Genomic DNA, 21716 nt, shown 5'->3' on the forward strand with positions numbered 1-21716 from the left:
ATTTTTACAAAAAGCCAACGTTAATTTTTAATTACTAAACCCCTTTTGTATTTATGTACAACCCTGTATTTGTAACATTCCCATCCGAACCCATTTCGTTCAAAACCCGATAATCCACGCTGTTAAAATATACGTCAATACGTATAAGCCCCCAAGCTACATTGCTGCTCGATTTTTAATTCTGGATCACAACGACGACTGATGCGCAAAGTACTACTGGCCACAAGCCTTTCGTTATAAACCTCACCTAACAACATGCAGCAAAGTCTATGGAAAAGACAAAGCTTATGCACATTTAAGCATTTGACAAAAAATACCGTCTAACAACTTTCGAATACATTACTGCAGCAGCTTAGTGTTTTTGACCCACTGGGCTGGCCATCGTTTTATATCGTCGAAACAACCACCCAAGAGGAACAACCGCGGTTTTGTGTGGATCTAAGTATCCCGGCCTAGAATCTAGACTCAAAAAAAAAAAAAAAAAAAAAATTGATCAAACCTTTGACTGCGGTCCGCTCAATGAAGCCAGGGAGGAATTCGAGGTCCTCCAGAATTGTACTAACTTCACTGAAATATTTCCCAATTTTGATAGACAGAACGCTCAACTAGCGAAATTTTTGCAAAAAATCGAAGTTAAATCCTAATTCTAGTACTATTGGTTTATTGGCGGCACTCATACCGTCCACCACTCTCATTTTATTAGTATATCGCGATTTTTTCTGCAACTAACAATATTTGTGCTTGTAATTCGGAGTATTAAGCTGGCCTTGTGGGGACAAGCTTGTCCTTGCCATTCATTTAAACCACAAAAAAAAACCTTACCTGGACTCCTTGAACAACTACCTTGTTCATTTGTGGACAGTTCAATATTTTCTAATGGTGTAAACATATCAAGTCCCTTCTTGTTTTCATTAATCGCGTGGCAGCCGGTAAAACTCAAATTTTTCGATGTAGATCACATTTTTTCCTATGATAATGGCGGCAAAACTGGCGTTATCCTGAAATAAATAATAATAAAAAAGGCAAACTATCGATGGCACTATGATAGTATCGATGGGGCGTCACTATCGCAACAATCGATGGTGCTGACTATCAACAGTACATGACTATCGATACTATTGACGATATTTTATACCGTGAACGAAAGACACAAGATACGTAAGAACAAGAGTGAAAAAAACGATTTTTTTTAGCGGGTTCTACCAAAGAAGGTAAATCTAACTTACGTTCTTACGTTCTTTGGCCCAACCGCATTTATGCCCATAATTTTTATGCTTTTTTATTTTATTATAACCTTCCACGTACGTAATAGGGCGAAAACGTATTCCATAACCAATGGGCGCAAAATATCTTTTAAAGAGAATTGGCACCACTGCCTTTTTGTTTTGCCGGTAAACAGCTGTTTAAAATCTCCAGCTGATTTACGATTTTAGGTTTTTTTTATTCAATTAGTTTGAAAGGTCTAGGATTTTATTAAATTTAGCTTGTGATATATAAAAAAATGGCTACTGATCTAGGAATTGTTTCTACGGGGTCACCTAATCCTCTCGGCTCATTAAACAGCAAACGTTGGAATAGTCTACGCCATATATTGGAGCGCCCGGGACCATTCTGCAAAGCTGATTTTACAGCATCAGCCGAAAATTTGGAAGTTTTACAAACTGCGCTTAAAGTTCTAGTTATTGGTACCTATGTAAATGTTAATAAAAACGAACAAAAAAACTCTTATGTTTTACTTTGTGTTAGGTGCCGGCGGCCTTGGATGTGAGCTGCTGAAAGATCTTGCAATGATGGGTTTTGGCAATTTGCATGTAATCGATATGGACACAATAGAATTGTCGAACTTGAATCGTCAATTTCTTTTCCGGCGCAAAGATCTCGGCTTATCGAAAGCGGAGTGTGCAGCGCGCTTTATAAACGAACGTGTACCCACTTGCCGCGTGACACCACATTTTTCTAAAATTCAAGATTTTGATGAAAGTTTTTATTCACAATTTCATATCATAGTATGTGGACTAGATTCGATAGTGGCGCGTCGTTGGATAAATGGCATGTTGATTTCCATGTTGGACTACAATGAAGACGGCAGTGTTGATCCATCAACAATTATTCCATTGATTGATGGCGGCACTGAAGGGTTCAAAGGCAATGCGCGTGTTATCTTACCTGGTTTCACGTCTTGCATTGAATGTACGTTGGACTTGTTTCCACCGCAAGTTACATATCCATTGTGCACTATCGCCAATACGCCACGTCTGCCAGAACATTGCATAGAATATGTAAAAATCATACAATGGGAGAAAGAAAATCCCTTTAGTGTACCATTAGATGGCGACGATCCGCAACATGTTGCGTGGGTATACGAACGTTCGTTAGAGCGTGCAAATCAATACAATATTTCCGGAGTCACCTACAGGTGAGTGGATCTATTAACAGAAAAGCATTACTTTCGTATTAATTCCTGTCGCGTGTTTCCTTTTAAATTATTTTAAAAGGCTTGTGCAAGGTGTTATTAAAAACATCATTCCAGCTGTGGCGAGCACCAATGCCGTAATAGCTGCAGCTTGCGCCACCGAGGTAAATACGAAAGATGTCCAACAGTTGTAGAATAATTTGTTAATGCTTTTTCTTAATACACAGGTCTTCAAATTGGCTACTAGTTGTTACGACAGCATGAATAACTACATGAATTTTAACGACATGGAAGGCATTTACACGTACACTTATCCGCCGGAGAAGAGCGATATTTGCTTGGCTTGCAGTAACACACCACAAGATTTAAATGTTGATGACCCAAATACAACTACGCTTGATGATCTAATCAAAATACTTTGCGATAGTCCGCGTTTTCAGCTAAAAAGTCCAGGTGTGAAATATAAAAAAATAATATATAATGCAATTTAAGTAGTAAAGTCTTTTTTGTATCATGGTAAAGAGTACATATATATTTTTGGCAGGTTTGACGACAATTATTGACGGCAAAAATAAAACGCTTTATATGTCCGCTGTGAAGAATATAGAGGAACAAACACGCGGAAATCTTACAATGTCGCTGGCCGAATTGGGACTATATGATGGTGCGAGTATCATGGTCAGTGATGTGAATATGCCAACCACTATTACACTCCAGTTAAAGTACCATCCCAATGAAGTTGAAATGAAATGAACAACATATTTTTTAAATTAGAAACTACAAGTTTTTGGCTGGTTTACTATGTTATTGTCGCAAGTATATTGCAAAAAAAATATGTTAAACAAGATTGAAGAAAATCAATAAATTAAAATTTCACATATTTCCACTGTAGCTTGCGCAATTATTCACTTATTTCATCTATCACTGGTACATTTTGTAGCTCGGAGCATTTGCGCTTCCATAATAAAAGCTGCTCTTTTAGCACTTTTTCTTTGGCTGCGGCGCGTGTGAGTAGAACTTTAGCTTTTTGCAGTAGCTGCGTCTTTTTACTAAGTTGTTCCTTGATAAAGGACATCTCGTCATTAACATGGGTATCAGCCTGTGTAAATGGATACGTAATTTATATTGACTATAGGTTAACCGATATATTTTTATATTTAAGTATTTTATTATTAACTAACCCTCCCACAGGCTCTGCATTTCGTCTTTCCATTCAACTCAACTTGTAAAAAAGCTATTTTATCCAGCGACTCTGCATAAAGTTTTTGAAGTTTACTCACATCAGCATTAGTTGTTTCATTTATATTCTGAAAAGGCGAATTAAAAAAATTTTATTCAAATTGCGACTACTAACCAACTCCATACTCACTCGAGATTCGCATGCACGACGCCCATCTTTAAGGAACTTGTTTTCTGCGCGCAATTTTTCCACAATGCCACGCAACGAAAGTATAGTCTGCTCAGCAGAATGCCCTAATTGCGTATTTAACTTGATGCCCGAGCATTTACAGAGGTCCCGACGTGCTTCAGCTTGCGCCATTTCCTCTTTTAAGGCTATGATGTAGCTGCAAAAAAGTTCAACACTCAATATTGATTCTGTTTAGAGTAAGTAACATTCTACAGCTATGTACGACTTACTCTTCCAGATATTTGATGCGCTTCTCCAAACGCTCGGTTGCATCGCCTTGTCGCATCAAATCGTTATCCAGTTGCAACTGTAAGTTCTTCGCTTCCAAACGTATGTTCTGCGCTTCGATCTCCGAAAGTTTCTCCTGTAATTTTTCCATTTCAGTAGTAAGCGCATTACTGCCCTTACCCTCCAACTCCATTGCAAGTATCTTGCGTTGCTGCAGTTCGATGCGCGCTTTCAGCGCCTCAATCAACTCCGCATGCGGCTGGTGCTTCTCTGCCGCGCCGCATACATTGCCACTGCCACCCGACGCAGCACAGAAGTGGGTCAGCATATGCTTATGGCGCTCACTCGCGCTATGCGCCGGTGAACTACATTCACTACTTGCGCCTGTATATGTTTCCGGACTCTCAGAAGGCGTATACTTACCACCACCACGTTGCAGATTGGGACACGATGGCGTGCGACAACACTTCATAGCTTGCATTGCGCCACATTGCCCTGCTCGACCGAGCTTCATTTCGAGCATTTGTTTCTCCTTTTCCAAGCGCGCGATCATGGTACGCGCGGACTGTAGAAGCGCACGCGTCTTCTCCAACGCGCCATCTGCCTCTTCGAATTTTGCCTTGAACTTTTCGGCATTTTGTTGCCAACGTTTCTGCTTCTCCCACAGCCCCACCTCGGATGCACTTTTCGCACGCTTTGCATCGAGCACAATCTGTTGACGTTGTATTTGAGCGCGCGCTTCCTCCAGCTCCAGCTCGAGAGAGTGTATGCGCTTCTGTAGATTTTCAGTTTTAACTCGCGCATTCAATTCGGTTTTAATGGAAACCACAGGTCGTTTAATAAGTTGATTGCGTAGCGATTGATTTAGTTCGCGAGCTTGTTTTTCACGTTGAGTTAAGCTGTCGATCTGGCGTCGCAGTGCATCCACTTGGGTGTGATAAATTTTGTTCGTCGCCTCGGTGCGCGTGAGATCGGCATGTAGCTTCGATATCTGATCGGCAGAGTAGCTGGAGGAGTCCTTGAAGTAGCGTTGTTGGTCGTCCTGGAGGGGAGGGGGGAAATGAGGTTGCATAGATAACACTGTGATGGATTTTTTCAAAATTTTTCAAAGACATGCCGGAGAGGATGGTTTCGCCTTATATCGGGTATGGGGAATCGAACAGCACTATTATTATTTTTTAAGTTTCATGCACGCCTTCTTATATATATATATTTTTTTTAATTTTGCCCCCAATGCTCATTTTTCATACAAAAAATCTTTGCGTATTTTCATTTGACCACTCATTACTTCTTTATTTATTCCTCGCTTTCCTTCATTAGTAACTTGATTATTTTTGTAACAGAACAGGCTTTAGCACAAATGTAAAAATTTGGCACAGAACCTGTTATTTTTTTAAACTTTCTTCTGTTAAATTTAAATTTTTTTTTTTAATTTTTTTCATTAAAAAAAAAAAAAAATATTGGAATGATTAATTAATTTGTCAGAAACTATCAGTCCTATCGGAAAGTTATGTATATATGGTTTATGGAGAATTTTATTAGCGTTGATTTGATGTTAAGATTATTAAATTGGTTCGTAAGATATACGGATTACTGGAACAACTTTTTGTTTTAACCTGAATAACGGTAAATATCTCGAAAACGTATCCATAGAAAAACAAGTAATTTTTAAGCAAAAAACAAAACCGACTTCAAATCTCCTATAAAAATTTAGGAGTACCGTTAATTTTTTCATGATCCAATGATCGGATTTAAACCAAATTAGTATGACACTACATTTCCGATGCAAAAAGAATTATCGAAATCGGTTGACGTGGTCCAAAGTTATGCGGTAACATACATAAAAAAAAAATTAAGAAAAGTTAAATAAAAAATATTCCGACGAACTGATAAACTCCTCCTTTTTTGAAAGTCGGTTAAAAATAAGCTCGGAATCACCGAGCAATTCTACATAGAAATTGGATAGTGGCATCCATTGAACATTTTTGCTGTAAACCAGTATCATTTTCCCGTACAACCACCCCTGGGGATTGAAATTCCATTTTTCGCGCAGAGCTGAGATGGATGTGTATGCCAATGTTTTTTGAGCCGTTGAAATCGAAAATGACTACAAAAAACTAATTAGACCCCTCCCTCACTCCCTAGGGCCCGACTGCAACCTGAAAGGTTGAATTGTGATTTGTGAATACAAAATAAAGACGTATGTGTATTTTTAACCGACTTCCAAAAAAGGAGGAGGCTATCAGTTCGTCGGAATATTTTTTTTTTGTTGTTTTTTTTTTTAATTTGGACCACGTCAACCGATTTCGATAATTCTTTTTGCATCGGAAAGGTAGTGTCTCAGAGGTGGTCCCATACTAATCTGGTTTAGATCCGATCATTGGTTCACGAAGTATATATATATATATATATTTTTTTTTTAAGTATTTTTTTTTGCTAAAAATTACTTGTCATATTTTTTTTTGCGCTTTAAATCGACTACAAAATGACTACAAAAAATAATTTTGCAATCAACGAGGAAGTGACTATGAAAAGTTAGAATATTATGGATAGTTGTAATGAAATTCCTTCCCCAGGGATGGTTCTAATGGGGTGGTAGCGGGAAAACGGTCAATTGAAATTATTTTTTATTGATTTTCCACCTAAAAGTTTCTAAGACTTATTTTTTTGGGTTTGGTATTTTCACAAAACTTAAGGCCTGTGGCATTCTGAACAACTTTGCAACGAAAGTTTGCGGAAAAACCAATTAAATAAAAGTTACAAACCATAAAATAGGATATGAAAAAATTAAAAGAATGAATGATGCAGTTCGATTCCCCATACAGGAAATAGAGTGAAATCGTACCCTCCGGCCCTGACTTTGTTTTGCGGCTATAAAAGTGTAATTAAAGTCATTTTATTTGTAAAAGAAGAAAGGCTTAACCATTTTCATAACAAAAAATATAAGTTATCGTTTCTAAAGACTTTTGCTAATCGATCATTTTTGGTTCGTAAATTACAATTTTTAGAAATTAAAACTTTTTTGCTCGAGTGAATGAATATATAGATATTTTGAAAAATTTTTGTTTTGATATTTGACTATTGAAAATTATTGAAAATATCTGGAAGTTGCGATTGAATTAGATCAAACATATAACAATCAAAGAAAACGATTAAGTTTAGCAAACCATTAAAAAGTAATAAAATAACTGCCAAATATTAAAAAATTTAAAAAGTAAAAATTAAGTGTAATATTAACGATCTACAAATAATGGAAAAACTAAAAATGGTTAAAAAATTTTAGATAAATAATTTTTTTATGCGAATTAACAAAACAATTACAATCTTCTGTTGTGGTAAAATCACCTACGTGAAAATTGTTAAGGGTTTCCGTAAGTTCATTGATATGCTTGTCCTTTTCCTCTAGTAGTTGCCTCAATTGTTCCATTTCCGGGTTAACAGCACTCTCCATTGATTTTTCTCGCTCCTCGTAAAGATTTACTCTGAATGGTTGTAAATAAATTAAAAATTAAAAACATATTCTATCGACTGGTCTCGCAATGATCTCAATTACAGCCATAACATACTTCTCCTTCAATAAACTCAGCTCCTCCTCCTTAACAGCCAACGTTTTCTCCCAATAGCTAGCTTTATCCTTTAGCTCTTTCACTTGCTTCAACAAAGTTGGTAGCTCTTTCATCGACTCGGTATCCTGTTTCTCCAATTGCTCACCTCCATCTGCTGCGTTTGTAGTCTCACGTCCACTTTGTACGGGGTCCTGCTGGAACATCTCTTCGATTTTCTCATCGGTTAGCTCATTCAAACTGTTATCTCCGCTTTCATCGCCACCACCACCGCCGCTAGCTCCTGTTGCCAGTTCAAGTTTTTCTGCAGAATGTCGACGCACAGATGCAATCTCCAGTTGTGTCTTTAGTTCGAGTATTTCCATGTCTTTGGTTTTAATGTTGAAATTCAAGTTCGTGATCGTACTCTTGAGATCGCCAATTTCGTTGTTCAGCTTGGCGGTGGTATTTTGTATTTGCTCACGTTCAGTTTGTAATAGATCTTGATATTTACTAATGGATTTATCTTTCTCGCTGAGCAGCGTATGGAATGAGAGTATGGTTTTCTGGAAGTGAGTGAGAAAAGAGGTAGGTTTGTTCAAATACTACATATTTATGTAGAGAGACAAACACATAAAATCTTCACAATTACCTCAATTATATCGCTCTTTGGGCTAGTGTCCGCTTGAGCAGCTGTCTTAGTTTCGCTGGAAGACTTGACGAGCTCCAATTGACTTTGCAGTTCTTCAATACGCTTAGTAGCTGTTATAAGTCTGGAAAAAGAAAATGCTGGTTTTCTTACAATATCTAGTCAATGGGCAAGGGAAAGAATTCGCCTAGCAACGGAGGTAGTAATTATTAATAAAATAACGGTATGGTAATGTTACTGATTTGTAGATCCGCTTTGTTACCAAAAGCTTAGTCCGAGTTCCATTGATTTTGATGAAAATACAAGTTCTTATCTGTGGAAGAAGCCACATTCCAGCTAATTCTACCCTCATAGAGTGAACGCCTACGTCTATGCCTCGCAATGAAATCCGACACTGGCCTTTCGCTTAGCGGACCACGTCAACAATTTACAGGCGGAAACATTTGTGATTAAGGAGACGCAGGCCAACGTTTTCTCAGGTAGTCGGGCAAAAATTCATGTGGAGAGCTGTATTTATGTAGAAGAGAATTGAACTCAGTTTCTAAACAACTCGAAACTACCATAACATGGGGCCAGGGCATAGGGATTTATACGGGAATGAGACAGCGGATAAACTAGTACAGTGTGGCTCTGCACAAAATGGGGAAATACAACATATAATATAATGAAACGAAATGTCTATCATACTTGGGCGTACACAATTTTTGATTCTTCCCCTCCCAAATCGAGTTCACGATCCGGCACTGATAATGAGTGAGTAGAAGTATCCTCATCGTCTTAAGGTCTCAGTAAAGATATACTAAAGGAGTTGCCGGTTTGACTTTTAATTGTCTAGTTACACGACTTAAGTATTTCAAAAAGGCTTCTCGACGACAATCTCCTCGAAGAGTGAATGAAAAGAAGATTCGCTTCTGGAAACATAGCCGCAATCTACCACAATTTGTTCCGAACGAAAGTGGTGTTTACTAACAAGAGTTGTCTCTAAATTTCCAGATCTCCAGGAAGCTCTAGAAATGTCGCAAGCAATTATGAGCAATAGATTGCCAAACTACGTAAAAGAAAACTTGAATTGCAGATACGCGCAAATCGACCACGCTGAGAGAAAAGTCTACGAGTAAATTGACTCTAATGTGAAAATTGTAAATGAGATACATTACTTATGCTGCCTGTGCACTTACTCAGTTTTGCTCTCTTCAAGTCGAATGTCTCGCTCACTCAATTTTTGTCCCATTTCTTTTATTCGCTCTTCAAGCTCTGTCGATCGCACTTCATCTCGTAGTTGGGGTTCGCCAACCGCTAACGCCTCGGTTTGCACGCTTTGACATTCCGTTAGCTCACCTGCTGTTTGCACGATGGCGTCGTTGGTTTCTCTATTAAGCAGTTGATCCATAAGCTTAATTCCCTTTGTCGATTCTTCGCTCGTTTTATCGGGCTCTTGAATGGATTGTCTAGCTGCTAAACTTAATGCTACTTTATCCGTGGACTTTGGCTGGTCTGATGTCTTAGTATTTCCATCACGCACTTCAACAGAATGCGTTTCACTTCTTTCAATTGTTGTTTGTGTTGTAGCGTCAGCCTTGCGTATGCGTCGTATTGGTGAGCCGATTGGCGAAAGGTTTTTATCCAACATTTCAACTGTTGATCTTCTCTTAAGCACAGGCGTCGCTGATAGCTTACGTTCTGCTGGTACTGGCGCGTCTGTATTGGTGGCTACATCTTTTTGCCGCGGACTAGGGTATTGCTCCTCTTTTTTCGTATCTGTTTCCTTTACTTTATTCTCACCTTCGGTGATTGCTCGGTTGTTGTCTTTTGCGCCGTTCCCGAAAAGCGCCTCAATTGTTTGCCAATGCCCAGTCTCCTTCGCTGAAAGTATACGTTGCTCCAGCAGTTCCTCGTGCAAGGAATCGTATTTATGTTGTAGCTCTTGCAAATTTCTTTCGAGTAGCTTGCATTGCGTTTCTGATTTGATAAGCTGAAAGAATTGTGGTTGTTTTTAAGTTGCACATAAATTTCTGTTACATTTGTAAATCATACCTCGATTAAGTTCTGCGATTCATCCACAGCTATATTTTCATTTTTTAAGTTTGCAATAATTGACTCTTTAATGGTTTCACTTAACTCATTGATGCCTCTACCATTATCAGTGGATCGAAGAGATTTCTTTACAAATTTAGTATAAGCAAAAACAAAATTTGTTAGGAAGATCAAAGGCGTGAACTTAGCATACTTTTCTCGCAAGACATACATCGACTTTTGCAGAAACCTGTGAAGATTTACAATTGCAAAAAATAAACTATTAGTTAACTCTTCTCATTCGTTATATGTATGTATGTACTTGATCTTGATATCCTTAGTACTGCGTTCCAGCTGGAAGCCCTTGGTGAGTTGGATAAGCTTTTGGTCTTTAGCATCTGAATCACGTTCTAGGGCTGCGCACTTTTGCTTTAGTTGGTCAAACTCAAAACGCAAATTCGATACTTCTTGCTTGGCTGAAAAGGAGAATATAACTAATGAATAAAGTCAGTCACAATTGTCCGACCGACATTCTTCGGGACTACGCATAGTCCTACAAGACTCTCCGCTAATATCCACGCGAAATCCTGAAAATTTCAAGTAACTTTTACATCACAATTATTTTTATGACGTCGGGTGGGTATACCTGGCTGCGACCTAAAAAAATCTACTGTGCTAAATCCTAATTGTGTAGCCACTCCAACTTTAGGCTATTGAAGAAATTAAGCACAATGGCGGGTGTCATGTTTTAAATTTTAAATGGAGAATATAATCGCTCTGCAAGGGGTATCAGTCTACGAATCATGATGCTGCGTATGCCACAAAGAATATGCTCTGAGGTTTCCTTCACAAGTCCACAAAACCTGCAGTCCATCTCTAGATAAAGCCTAATTTTATTCAAATGGTACTTTAAATTTAGTGTCCAGTTAGATAGATTGTAAGAGTTCTAAGACCTTGTCGTCTAAGTTAAAGTAGTCTTTCGGAGTTCCTCCAGGAAGGAGTTATACATTTCTTTGATTGTCTCATTCCCTTTGCTTTCCGCCAGAAATCTGACATTCTTCTCAACTTCTAAGTAGTTCTGCATCTGTGAGACAGGCAGTCCTTTCATTGCCTCCAAACCCTTCAAGTCAAGGCCATTAGGACCTTTAAACGTGTTTTCCTACTGTCCACAAGGCTCGATGTCGCTCTAAATGAATCTAAAGCCTTTAATGCTGCCTCACTAATCGAAATAATATTTATTATGGCCTCGTTTGTCCTTCTACGAAGACATTCTCGAACACAGAATTCGTTTGCGAAGACTTACGCCTGGAATATGGTTGGGTATGAGCCTGCCCTAGTACTCTCGTCGCTCATCTGCGATTCGTATACTATACTTGGGATCCTTTGTCTATCATAGATATTATCGCTCCACAGCAGTCCCTTGTAGCCACAAGTTGTAGGACTTGTCAAATAATAATTTCGATAGGATTATATCTGAGCTTGGTAGCGAGATCATCCTGGAACAGAATGCTGAAGAAATCCACTTTTCATGCTGATTACATTAGGCAGCCGTAAGGAGCACCAGCAGCCCTCTTTTTCAATTAGAATATGCTGAGAAGGAATGCCTGTAATCACACCAAGGGCATATTTTGGACAGGTATGCATAACTCTTGTGATGGCGACGCAGACCAAGCTGTCGTAGCAGTCATGGGTAATTGCCATATGAACCAGGAGATTTTATGCTCCTCGCAGCAAATATTATTGCTTTTAGAAAGCAGGGCCGCTGTATTACTTTTTACTTTTTTTATTATTTTGACCCTCTTTCGGTGAAAATATACCGGTGGGCTGAAACCCTGGGTCTGGATAGAAATTTTAATAGGGAGATCACGCATGATAAAGCGTTTAACTTTTTGTAATTTTTACATTTGACTCAAAGCTGAATGGAGTAGTGAGAATAGTGTCTTCAAGGCTGAGGTTGTAGCTATTACAGAGGCAGTCTTAACCCGATCACAGGGGTATAAAAGGAAACTATGGCCGACGAACTTGTAGAGGGGTACGACCACCCCCCACGAAGACAAAGCATTGGCATACCTTTTGCCACCCGCAATAGGGCTTGAAGCTTACATTATTTAAGAAGAGGGTATATATCTAACAATCGTCGGAGTGTTAACGAGCTACTGTCTTATAAATAAACATGCGGATCGGCTCTGAGTACCGCTTCGTAGATGCTGAAAAAGATGAAAAATCTCTGAGGAGGAAGAGAGAGCTTTTTCTTTTCGGTAGTCGTTATGCACTGTATAGTAAAAGGGTGTAGCACCTGGCGATCCATATGAAGTGGTGGATACAAATCTAAAATAACTGACGAGATTCTGTAGAGATTCCAAGTACATAATGGTATCATAAGGAGCTTGAAAAGCTTGGTGTGGAGTTTTAGTCTTTTTAATGCTAATACTAATATTCTGGCGCTTACAATTTTGCTAAGTTTTTGGCCGAGCTTCTCCTGCAATTTGTGCTGCACGTCTTGATGTTGTTGCACAAATGGAGGGACCCACAGTTTTACGACGCCTCCGAAGGCCAAAGGGGTTTTATGAGAAGCTTTTTTCATGACAGAAATACGCTCGGAGGTTTGCCATTGCCTTTTGATAGCTACTTGGTCCTCAAGGATCTCGCATCTATAAGCAGCTAATTGCTTTCCTCTTTGATGCATCTTCTAGACTTTTATCAACCTATAAGTTCTTTTTTCATCAAATAATTGCCTCGAAGTCATCCAATACACTCAAAAGCTCTGTCTCAGCGGGATTCTACTCACCACTATCAAGTTCACGTTGCATTTTAGCCAGTAACAACTTCTCTTCAGTGTTACTCTGTAGATCAGCTACCAGATGCCGCAAATTCACATGGTTATCTGTGATTTCATTCAACAACTTCTGTTGCGATTGTATCTGACTCTGCGCAATCTCAAGCAAACTCTCTAATTGTGCCGACTTCCGCAACGATTCGTCCAGCTGCTGTTGTGCTTCCTTTAGTGTTGCCTGCAGTTCGCGGTATTCGTCCATCGTTAAATAGTCCAATTGCATATTCTCATTTATAATGCCATAATCTGCACAGATATCTGGTATTTTGAGATCAGTGTCTAACTTGTCAGCAAACAGCTGCTCAATGATAGCGGCCAATTGTGCGCGTAGATCTGAATTGGTTGCTTGCATTTGTAAGAAGTCCTCTTTGCTGTAATATCCAGAATTCTGCAATTGACTGCAGTCCTTTTCGAGGTAGCTCAGCTTATCTTTCAGTGTGGCTAATTCTTTTTGCAGCGCGGTCATTTGCTCTATATGACGCAATTCACTTTGTTTGACTTCGTTGAGTGTGTTATCGAATTCCACGCGCATGAATGCATAAGAGGACTTCTCTTTATTAAGTTCCAGCTGTGCGTTTACCAGTTTTGCATTTAAATCGACATAGCTTTGTGTGAGCTCTGCGTCACTCACTTTCAACTGTTGTTGTAGGTCTTCAAAACCCTGGCGATAGATATTCAACTCGGCAACTTGTAGCTGAAGTTCGCGTTTTTCAACATCAAACGTGGACTTGCCGTCGTTTGGTAGTATTACCGGCAGTTCTTGTTGCTTGATATTTTTGTTGGGCGTGGTGGGGCGCGTAGAGGAGTCCATTGCTTTGGGTATGTGCAGAGATAGCTCGTCGTCAAAGCCATTACGTAGCTTTGTACCGTCCCGCATGCTTTCTACAGAGCTTAGCTCGTCTGTCTCTTGTTCATACTCCTGATCCTGTGCTGGGTGTGGCTGCTGTTTTATAAGTGCACGCAAAGCCTCTTCACGCGCTTTCAAAGAATGTAATTCGCTTTGCAGGCGCTTTGGAGTACTCGGGATCGAGCTAGTGCGCAACGCTTCAAGTAGGCGGTAGAGCATTTCCGTATCGATGGTAATGTGATCGGAGGAAGCTGAATAGAGAGGGCATACTTACTTACAACTTTCTATAGGAAAAATGTAATTCTTTTTAGACGTTCACCATTATATTCTCTGAGTTTCTCCAATATCTCCAACATGCCAGCACGCAAGGTATCATTTTCATCCAGCACATCCTGATATTTAAGCTGATTGGCCGCTACAGCCTGATTGGCTTCATCTGGTATCTGTTGAGAAATATGTATGTGTGTAAAGGTTTTTGTACAAAATTTTTGTCTCTCAACTTACCTCCAGCGACAACTTGCAATTTGCACAGAAGTTCAACACCGCATTACGCTCCGCGTGGCTTGCATTGCCGCTCTCCGTCACCTCGCCGATCTCACTGGGTATGCGTAGACTATCCATAGTAGCGCGTTCCTCTTCCACAGTAGGTGCGGCAACTGGGTTTTGGGATAGTTTTTGCCGCTCCAATAGCTCTTTTCTACAGTTCACAAAGCACTTAAATAACATCGCTCAAAACAGTTACTAAAAAAAAATGCCACCTACCTCAAGTCACTCTTTTCCAGCTTCAATTGCAGCCGCATTTCCTCCGAAGCGCGCAGCTTCAATGTTAATCGTTCAATCATCTTGTCTTTATTACGCTCTTTAGCCACCAGATTTTTCGCCGATATCACCATGTCATCCGGTATATTCAATCGTTTTCGTAGTATGCCATTTTCGTGCGCGATTTCATGCATCGAATTCAGTTCCATGATGAGTGCCCGTATTTGCTTGTCACGTGAAATGACCTTCTGTTCGAGCGCAGTACACTTACGCAATGCTTTTACCAGCCCATCTTCACCACGTTGATATGCCTCGAGCGCCGAGATAGCGTGCATGGCTTGCTTGGACTTTAGCGCATTATCCTCTTCACTGCGTTCGAGCATCTCAGAGAGTTCGCGGCAACGTTCATTGGCCGCCTGTAGAGATTCCTCGATGGTCTTGCAGCAAGTGCGAGTTTTGTTTGGATTGCGCGCCTCCTCCTTTTCAGCAGAGAGTTGGTTCATTAGACGAGTGGAAGACATCATTTCTTCAGCTAAATATTTGATTTTGAGTTCTAGAGATTCGATATGCTTATCACGAGACTCAAGAGCCTGAAAGAGAATGGAGGGAAATTTGAAATGAAAATATCATTTGACAACACCGCATATGAAGCCATGGATTCAGCCATATATATATAAGCAATGCAGCTGATCATATCCGCCGATAGATTAGTGTAATGCTACAAACCAGACGGACGAAAACGGCAGTAGGAAACCAAGCCGCTGAAGATCGCGAGAGGCTGCCTTCAGGGAGAAATATACTGTACCTTGTTATGAAGCTTGTTAGTAAATGAACTACTTGAGGTACTATGGGATAATAGACGGCTAGGGGAATTTTTGAAAATACTCTCTGTGACAGTGCCCAAAAAGCACATACACTTACTAAGAGGGGTTGTGGCACGGTGATTTTGAATATAAATCCTGCCAAAGCAGACGTCATTCTTTTGAAAATGAGAGGAAATTTCGAAGGGCACTGGTTGGGTAGGTAAAATAACATACTCTCAAGAGAAATATCTCGGGGCTATATTTGTCTTTAAAATACTATTACGTTGTCACAGTTGTATGAGCTTTAAGAGTGTCCTGAAGACTGACTATCAAATTAGGGCTACTACAGCCCTCTTTATCCTGGGGTGGATGTATACCATGATAGTCAGGTCAACAAGTAATATATGTGACCTGGTCTACGGAAAGGGGGCTTAGGTGTCAACAAATCAATTTTCACTTTTTGGTTGATTCGGATGGAAGATGAGATGCTTTTTCACGTGGTGAAAAGCAGAAAATCCTAACTTGCTTAGAAGTGTACTAAAAATGTAGAGAAAGAAGAGTAAAAACGAGTAAACGAAACGAGTTGCTTACTTTTAACAGCTTTTTCACAGAAAACTAGTTTTCGCACGTAAGCTCCCTTTTCGTAGACCAGGTCACATATATGGAGTGGTGCCATGGTCCGAGAGAACCTCTTTCAACACAGTAAGGACCGTTTACACAAGTAGCTTGCAAAATTTATCTGCTCTTCATTTTTTGAGAGCAAAATTTGTGTTTTAAGCGCGATAATGTTTTACTTGAGAAAATGGCCCTAAGTGGATTACTTACCAAGCTTCAGCGGCTGACGAGCACATGACCTTTCCTACACAGGCTTGGAAGTCATCCTTGACCTGACATGACTGCATAAAGTCATAGGCCGCAAAGAAGGCTCTCTTAAATTCCACGAGAAAGGTGATGGGTAAAAGAAGAGTGAACTAAAGCAGATTGGAAGAAAAAAACCAAGATCCAGATCTCGATATTCCCGTTCATTAGAGATTACACGGTAAAGAGAAAAAAATTTAAGAACAAGACTATTCTAAAACACATCCAAGGGTCGTACACAGCCACTACAAAAACTGACGAACGTATAGGGGCAGCAATATATATAAATTTGCTCAGACAAATAAGATGCCAGCACACTGTCAGACTGCAACATAGGCCATATTATACGGCTATATATCGACGGCTGAGTGGAAGATCCCCCTGTCTCGGTTGCCGGTTCAAAAACACCGTTCCTCCGCAAACGGTTGAAAAACGCCCTATCTCAGCTGCCGATGTATTGAATTTATATACAGATAGGGCGTTTGTGAACCGGCAGCCGGGATATGACGATCTTCATGTGTACACATAAATTCTGGAAGATTTGGCAATGTATAGATAAAATTAACACCCTAGAGGAACACAACGCAGTACAAATGATGTGCGTCCCGTGCTGTAATTGTTAAGTTTCATTGGGACTATAGGGCTGGACTATGGAACCAAGGTCACAGTGAACGTGCTCTATTTTATCTTTTAATCCCACAATATATTTTTACGTCAAGACAATTCTCAGATTTCGTAGTATTTTTAGTCTAAGCCCTTAAGCTGAACGACAGTTAGGTTTCCTCTGAAAGAGACTTGCAGCATTGTCCAAAGTGAAATATGCTGCGGGAAGGTTTCTGTACCAAACACGCCAGCAGAGGTATACGGAATGTCATTATAGAGTAATTTTGGCAAAGAGTTCTGACTACCTCCTCAGGTTCGATATTAACTTATGCACTAAGTCAGTTTTTTCACCACGTCCGTGCAGGGTTTTATCGAAAGGTTTACATAAAGAGTGTGGAAACGACTTAGTCATAGCCCCAGTACCGGCATAACTTGGTAGTTTTTTGCGGCTATTTTTTTCGAATTAATGTTGAAAATCTTTTTCCCCCGACTTGTCGGATCATAACAGCATTCCAAACCCAGAACTGATGAGAGAAAAAAAAACGAAATTTGGCAATTTAAACTTTCGCATTTCGACCTTCACACTGAAGGGGTTTTCAACTGTCATGGTGGTTGTCATGCCTAGACAGTGTATCAAAAAATCATCGAATGAAAATATCCGGATACGGCGGAATAGAAAAAATTGTCGTAGGTGGGATTAACACTCGCAAAATTATGGATACTTTTTTCGGTAAATCTATAAGCATAATAATACACTTTTTTATTATATCTATTATGAATATTATTATATATTGAAGTCGAATCGCTATTCTCTGAATCGTGTTGCCACATACATACGGTGAGTGTCAGTGAAAATCGTTTAGTAAAAATCATGATAAAAACATTACAAGGTAAATTCATTCTCTCCATTCGTCGGCCATGATTTTGTTCTGACGTTTGCCAACATTTTAAAATCATATAAAATTGAAAATAAAAAAATTAAATTGTTCACAATTGTTGTTGTTTGAGATTGAAAATGAGAATGTGTGTGTGAGTTTGAGTTTTGATTTTAAAATTATATTGTTGGCAAACGTCAGACTGCCTCTCAATGGTTTTACCTTGTTATGTTTTTATCATGGTAAAAATTTTCCATTTTTTGAAAATATATATATTTTTTAATTTTATAAATATTAATAAAAATATAGTTCACACTACAAAAAAAAACTACACATTAAACTGCGTACTCGAAATTTTTCTAAAAATTCTGAATAAAAAGTTTGAAATTTTGGTGAAAAATTTTTGAATTTGAAATTGAAGTGTGAAACTTTGATTTTTGTTATATAAAAATATTAAATAAAATAAATAAATATAAAAATATGCTGCAATAGGGCATAAGGCTGTTAAATAAAAAAATTGGTTCTTACATGCAAAAGCTTGGTAGTCTCCTCTTCGTCATCGCTGGCAGTGGCATTCTTGCCCGCACCATCGTTCTCAGCCTGCGTCAAACTCTCTGGGAAACTTATCGGCTCTCCCATTTTTTCGAGCCGTGCGCGCAATTTCTTCACTTCTTTGTCCTTTGCATCCAACATATTTTTCCAAGATTGTGCTTTTGTTTCCAACTTTTCTATGAAACTTTTCAAATCGTGCTCACTTTTTTCACGCTCCTCTTCCAGATATGTAATGTTGCCTTCTAGCCGTGTGATCTCAATACTCAGTTCGTTTACGGTTTCTTTCAGCGCCTTTCGTTCGCTATCGACTAGTGTTATATCGGCGCTAAGTTGTAGAAGTCTCGTTTTGCTCTGTTGCAGTTCCGTTTCACATTCGATAATAGTTTTTGATTGAGCGATATTTTGATTTTGAAGGGCCTGTAAGAAAGTGTTTTAAAATATAAAATCAGTGACCGTAACTGTTATGATTGTTTTTTAAACGGTCAATAAATAATTGTTATTTTTTCATCGATTTGTTTTCAGCCAAAAATAAAAGTAAAATTTTGGATTTTATTCTTTCGCCCAGAAAGAAAAGTTAAAATTTGACTTCTAATTTTTTTAGTCGAAAATAAAAGTTAAAATTGTGACTTATTTTTTAGGTAATAAATAATTTTTCTCATCATAAAAATAAATGTTTCATCATAAAAAATAAATGTTAAAATTTGAAATTTTTTCTATCAAAGAAAAAAGTTTAATACGACCCTGATTTTTTTGATTAAAAATAAAACTAAAAATTTTATTGATATTTTATTTGATTGTAACCGATTAGGTTAAAAACGTTTTATTGCTAGGTATAAACAATAGCGGTATTCACAATGCCTGGTTATCAGGTAATCTGGTTATTTGGTATAATTTTAACTCAGCTTACAAAAACAAAATACAATAGAGAATAGCATTTTTTAACCAGATAACTTGATAACCAGGCAGGTGTGAATAACTTTTGATCGGTAAAATAAAAGTAAAATTTTAAGTCCCTTTTTAGAGCGAAAAAATTAAAGTCAAACTTACCGCCGGTTTCACGAAAGCAATTTAAGTGAAAAATCATTTTTTCTGTCAGTTTCCAAATTAACTTCAAATAAAAAAATAATTGTTCACTTAAATTGCTTTAGTGGAACTGGCAATTAAACTTTAATTTTTGACCGGAAAAATAAAAGCAAAATTTTAACATCTATTTTTGACCGAAATAATAAAAGACCGAAATAAGCAAAAAAAATTGAAGTCATAACTTAAACTTTAATTTTTGATCGGTAAAATAAAAGTAAAATTTCAAGTCCCTTTTTAGAGCGAAAAAATTAAAGTAAAACTTACCGCCGGCTTCACGAAAGCAATTTAAGTGAAAAATAATTTTTTTCCTGTCAGTTTCCATAATTAAACTCAAATAAAAAAAATCATTTTTCATTAAATTGCTTTCGTGAAACTAGCTATTAAACTTTATTTTTTGACTGGAAAAAATAAAAGTAAAATTTTAACTTCTATTTTTGACATAACAAATTAAAGTCAAACTTTGATTAACCGAGAAAATAACAGCTAAAATTTAACTGTTTTTTTTAATTGCTGACTTTTTGAAAAAAGTCCAAAAAATTTAAATCACGAATTCAGTCATTTCATTTGAATTTTCGAAAATAACTATTATTTTCGATCGCTGTATAAAATGTGTTGGCAAAAAAATTATTCCCAACGGTATTCTGAAAGTAATCCTTAAAATTGTTTTTTTTTAATAATTTCAATTTGAAAGGGTTAAAATTCACCACCACAGTGGAAATGTTAATTAAATTTGAATATTTTTAATCAAGGTACTAAGCTCACCTCAATTTCTCGTAGTAAACGCTTTATATGTTTATTCTTCGAATTAATATTTCGTAACAAATCTTCTTGCTTATCCAGCTCTGAGAGCGGGTCAGACGAATCTTTATCGCTACCTTCGGCGGCTGCCGTTTGAGCAGCTTCTTGCATACGCTTTTGTAGCTGGAAAATATCCTCAGTGAGCTAATGGCGTTTAAATAACGAAATATTTAAACACACATTTTATTCAAAAAATATTTGTTATGTAATACATGTACACTTGCCTCCTTAACCTTATCTTTTAATTCTAATTTTTCGTCTTCAAGTCGTTCTAACATAACTTTTAGCTTTTCATTCTCATCCACCAAACGATCTGTACGTGAGTCATCTACACAAATATTTAGTCAAGTGGACGCCAAGCCAAATATGTTGAAGCAAAAATTATTATTTTCTAGTTTTAGTATGTTTTGGCTCACCTTCACTGCTCTCTTTATCTTCCAATCGCGACTGTAAGTCTGCCACTTGTTCGCCCTTGTACTGCAACACGGCCAAGGTGACGTCCAAAGTGCGCCGCAAGGACTTTTTCGGTATCTCCTCGATGGCCACAATCAATTGCAGCAACGTCTCATATAATTCCTCCTTTTGTTTTGTATTAAATTCACGAAATTTACGCGCTGATACTAAATCGGATATTTCCATTTTTTGTGGTTTTACTCATCAATATTTCTTAAATTTATTGGCTTTTTAGTGCTTAAATATTTAGTACGCGTTTGAAGTGGTTAATTTTTTTTTTCCTCGTTGAAAATGTCAACGGCAATGACTTTTTGTGTCGTTCGGTTGCCCTAGTAACTAACAGGTAAACAAAAAATGCAAACAAAAAAGCCCAACAACAAAATTGCCGGTTGCATACCTTTGGCCATGGCATACTGATTTGGTGTTTAGTAGGGGTGTATTTATGTACATACCAATAGTGAGAGGGTGAGTTTTCGGCGCTCGTTTTGTTTATTTGCCACAAGTTCCTAAGCGTATAATAAAGTCTTTATTTAAAAGTAAATATCTTTAGCGTTGCAATGATTAACTACATACTTATGCGCTTTCTAGCAAAATGGGCGTCAAAATGGACCAGAGCAAGGTGCAAACTGAGCTTCAGAACCTACTATTTTTTTTGTTAAATTCATAACAATTAGCGTAAAACGGCGTTCAATCATTTATAAATCTTGAAAATAACTTCATACTTTAGGCACGCTCAAACTGTTTGTAAAACAAATATTTAGAAAGTTACTTGCGAAAGGCATTTAGTTTCCAGGTAGTGGAAATAATTTTCTAAGTGTGTGTAAGCTGTTCGGGTGAGGCCAAATTTTTATCCTTGCATTCTAAGGACCAATAGGAATTAATTAATTTTATTTTATTTTTTCGATCAAGAATAACAGATAAATGTGGATTTATTTTCGGTCAAATTTAATCTTTATTTTGTGATTTATATATTTTTTTCGATTAACAATAATTGTTATT

General features: G+C 37.9%; 2 protein-coding genes across 2 annotated transcripts; one reads left to right on the plus strand and one right to left on the minus strand.

Annotated features, from left to right (window-relative positions):
- The first annotated feature begins 1418 nt into the window (after positions 1-1418).
- On the plus strand, positions 1419-3304 carry Uba3 (Ubiquitin-like activating enzyme 3). Its single transcript, XM_017616732.1, has 5 exons — positions 1419-1685; positions 1747-2416; positions 2496-2577; positions 2641-2866; positions 2958-3304. Exons 1-5 carry the CDS (start codon positions 1502-1504, stop codon positions 3164-3166), a joined length of 1371 nt encoding a protein of 456 aa, XP_017472221.1. The 5' UTR covers positions 1419-1501; the 3' UTR covers positions 3167-3304.
- Positions 3302-21024, minus strand: Cep290 (Centrosomal protein 290kDa). The gene is made up of 18 exons (XM_017616735.1): positions 20681-21024; positions 20489-20577; positions 20229-20408; positions 18360-18800; positions 14696-15282; positions 14438-14630; positions 14253-14376; positions 13042-14184; positions 10576-10729; positions 10275-10503; positions 9419-10212; positions 8244-8364; positions 7616-8157; positions 7399-7531; positions 4052-5091; positions 3783-3978; positions 3595-3720; positions 3302-3512 (listed from the first exon to the last, which is right to left on the minus strand). Exons 1-18 carry the CDS (start codon positions 20901-20903, stop codon positions 3315-3317), a joined length of 6513 nt encoding a protein of 2170 aa, XP_017472224.1. The 5' UTR covers positions 20904-21024; the 3' UTR covers positions 3302-3314.
- Positions 21025-21716: the final 692 nt, after the last annotated feature.

This window comes from Rhagoletis zephyria, unplaced genomic scaffold (assembly GCF_001687245.7).
Source record: "Rhagoletis zephyria isolate East Lansing unplaced genomic scaffold, Rhagoletis_zephyria_1.1 Rzeph_scaffold_01265, whole genome shotgun sequence".
NCBI classification, from domain to species: Eukaryota; Metazoa; Arthropoda; class Insecta; order Diptera; family Tephritidae; genus Rhagoletis; species Rhagoletis zephyria.

Coding starts and splice junctions, on each gene's coding strand:
- Cep290 (XM_017616735.1), bottom strand. CDS start 20,903: ATGGAAATATCCGATTTAGTATCAGCGCGTAAATTTCGTGAATTTAAT. Junction 10,213..10,274: donor AATCGCAGAACTTAATCGAG/GTATGATTTACA, acceptor CAATTCTTTCAG/CTTATCAAATCAGAAACGCA. Junction 3,513..3,594: donor AATGCAGAGCCTGTGGGAGG/GTTAGTTAATAA, acceptor CCATTTACACAG/GCTGATACCCATGTTAATGA.
- Uba3 (XM_017616732.1), top strand. CDS start 1,502: ATGGCTACTGATCTAGGAATTGTTTCTACGGGGTCACCTAATCCTCTC. Junction 1,686..1,746: donor GCTTAAAGTTCTAGTTATTG/GTACCTATGTAA, acceptor ACTTTGTGTTAG/GTGCCGGCGGCCTTGGATGT. Junction 2,867..2,957: donor TTTTCAGCTAAAAAGTCCAG/GTGTGAAATATA, acceptor TATTTTTGGCAG/GTTTGACGACAATTATTGAC.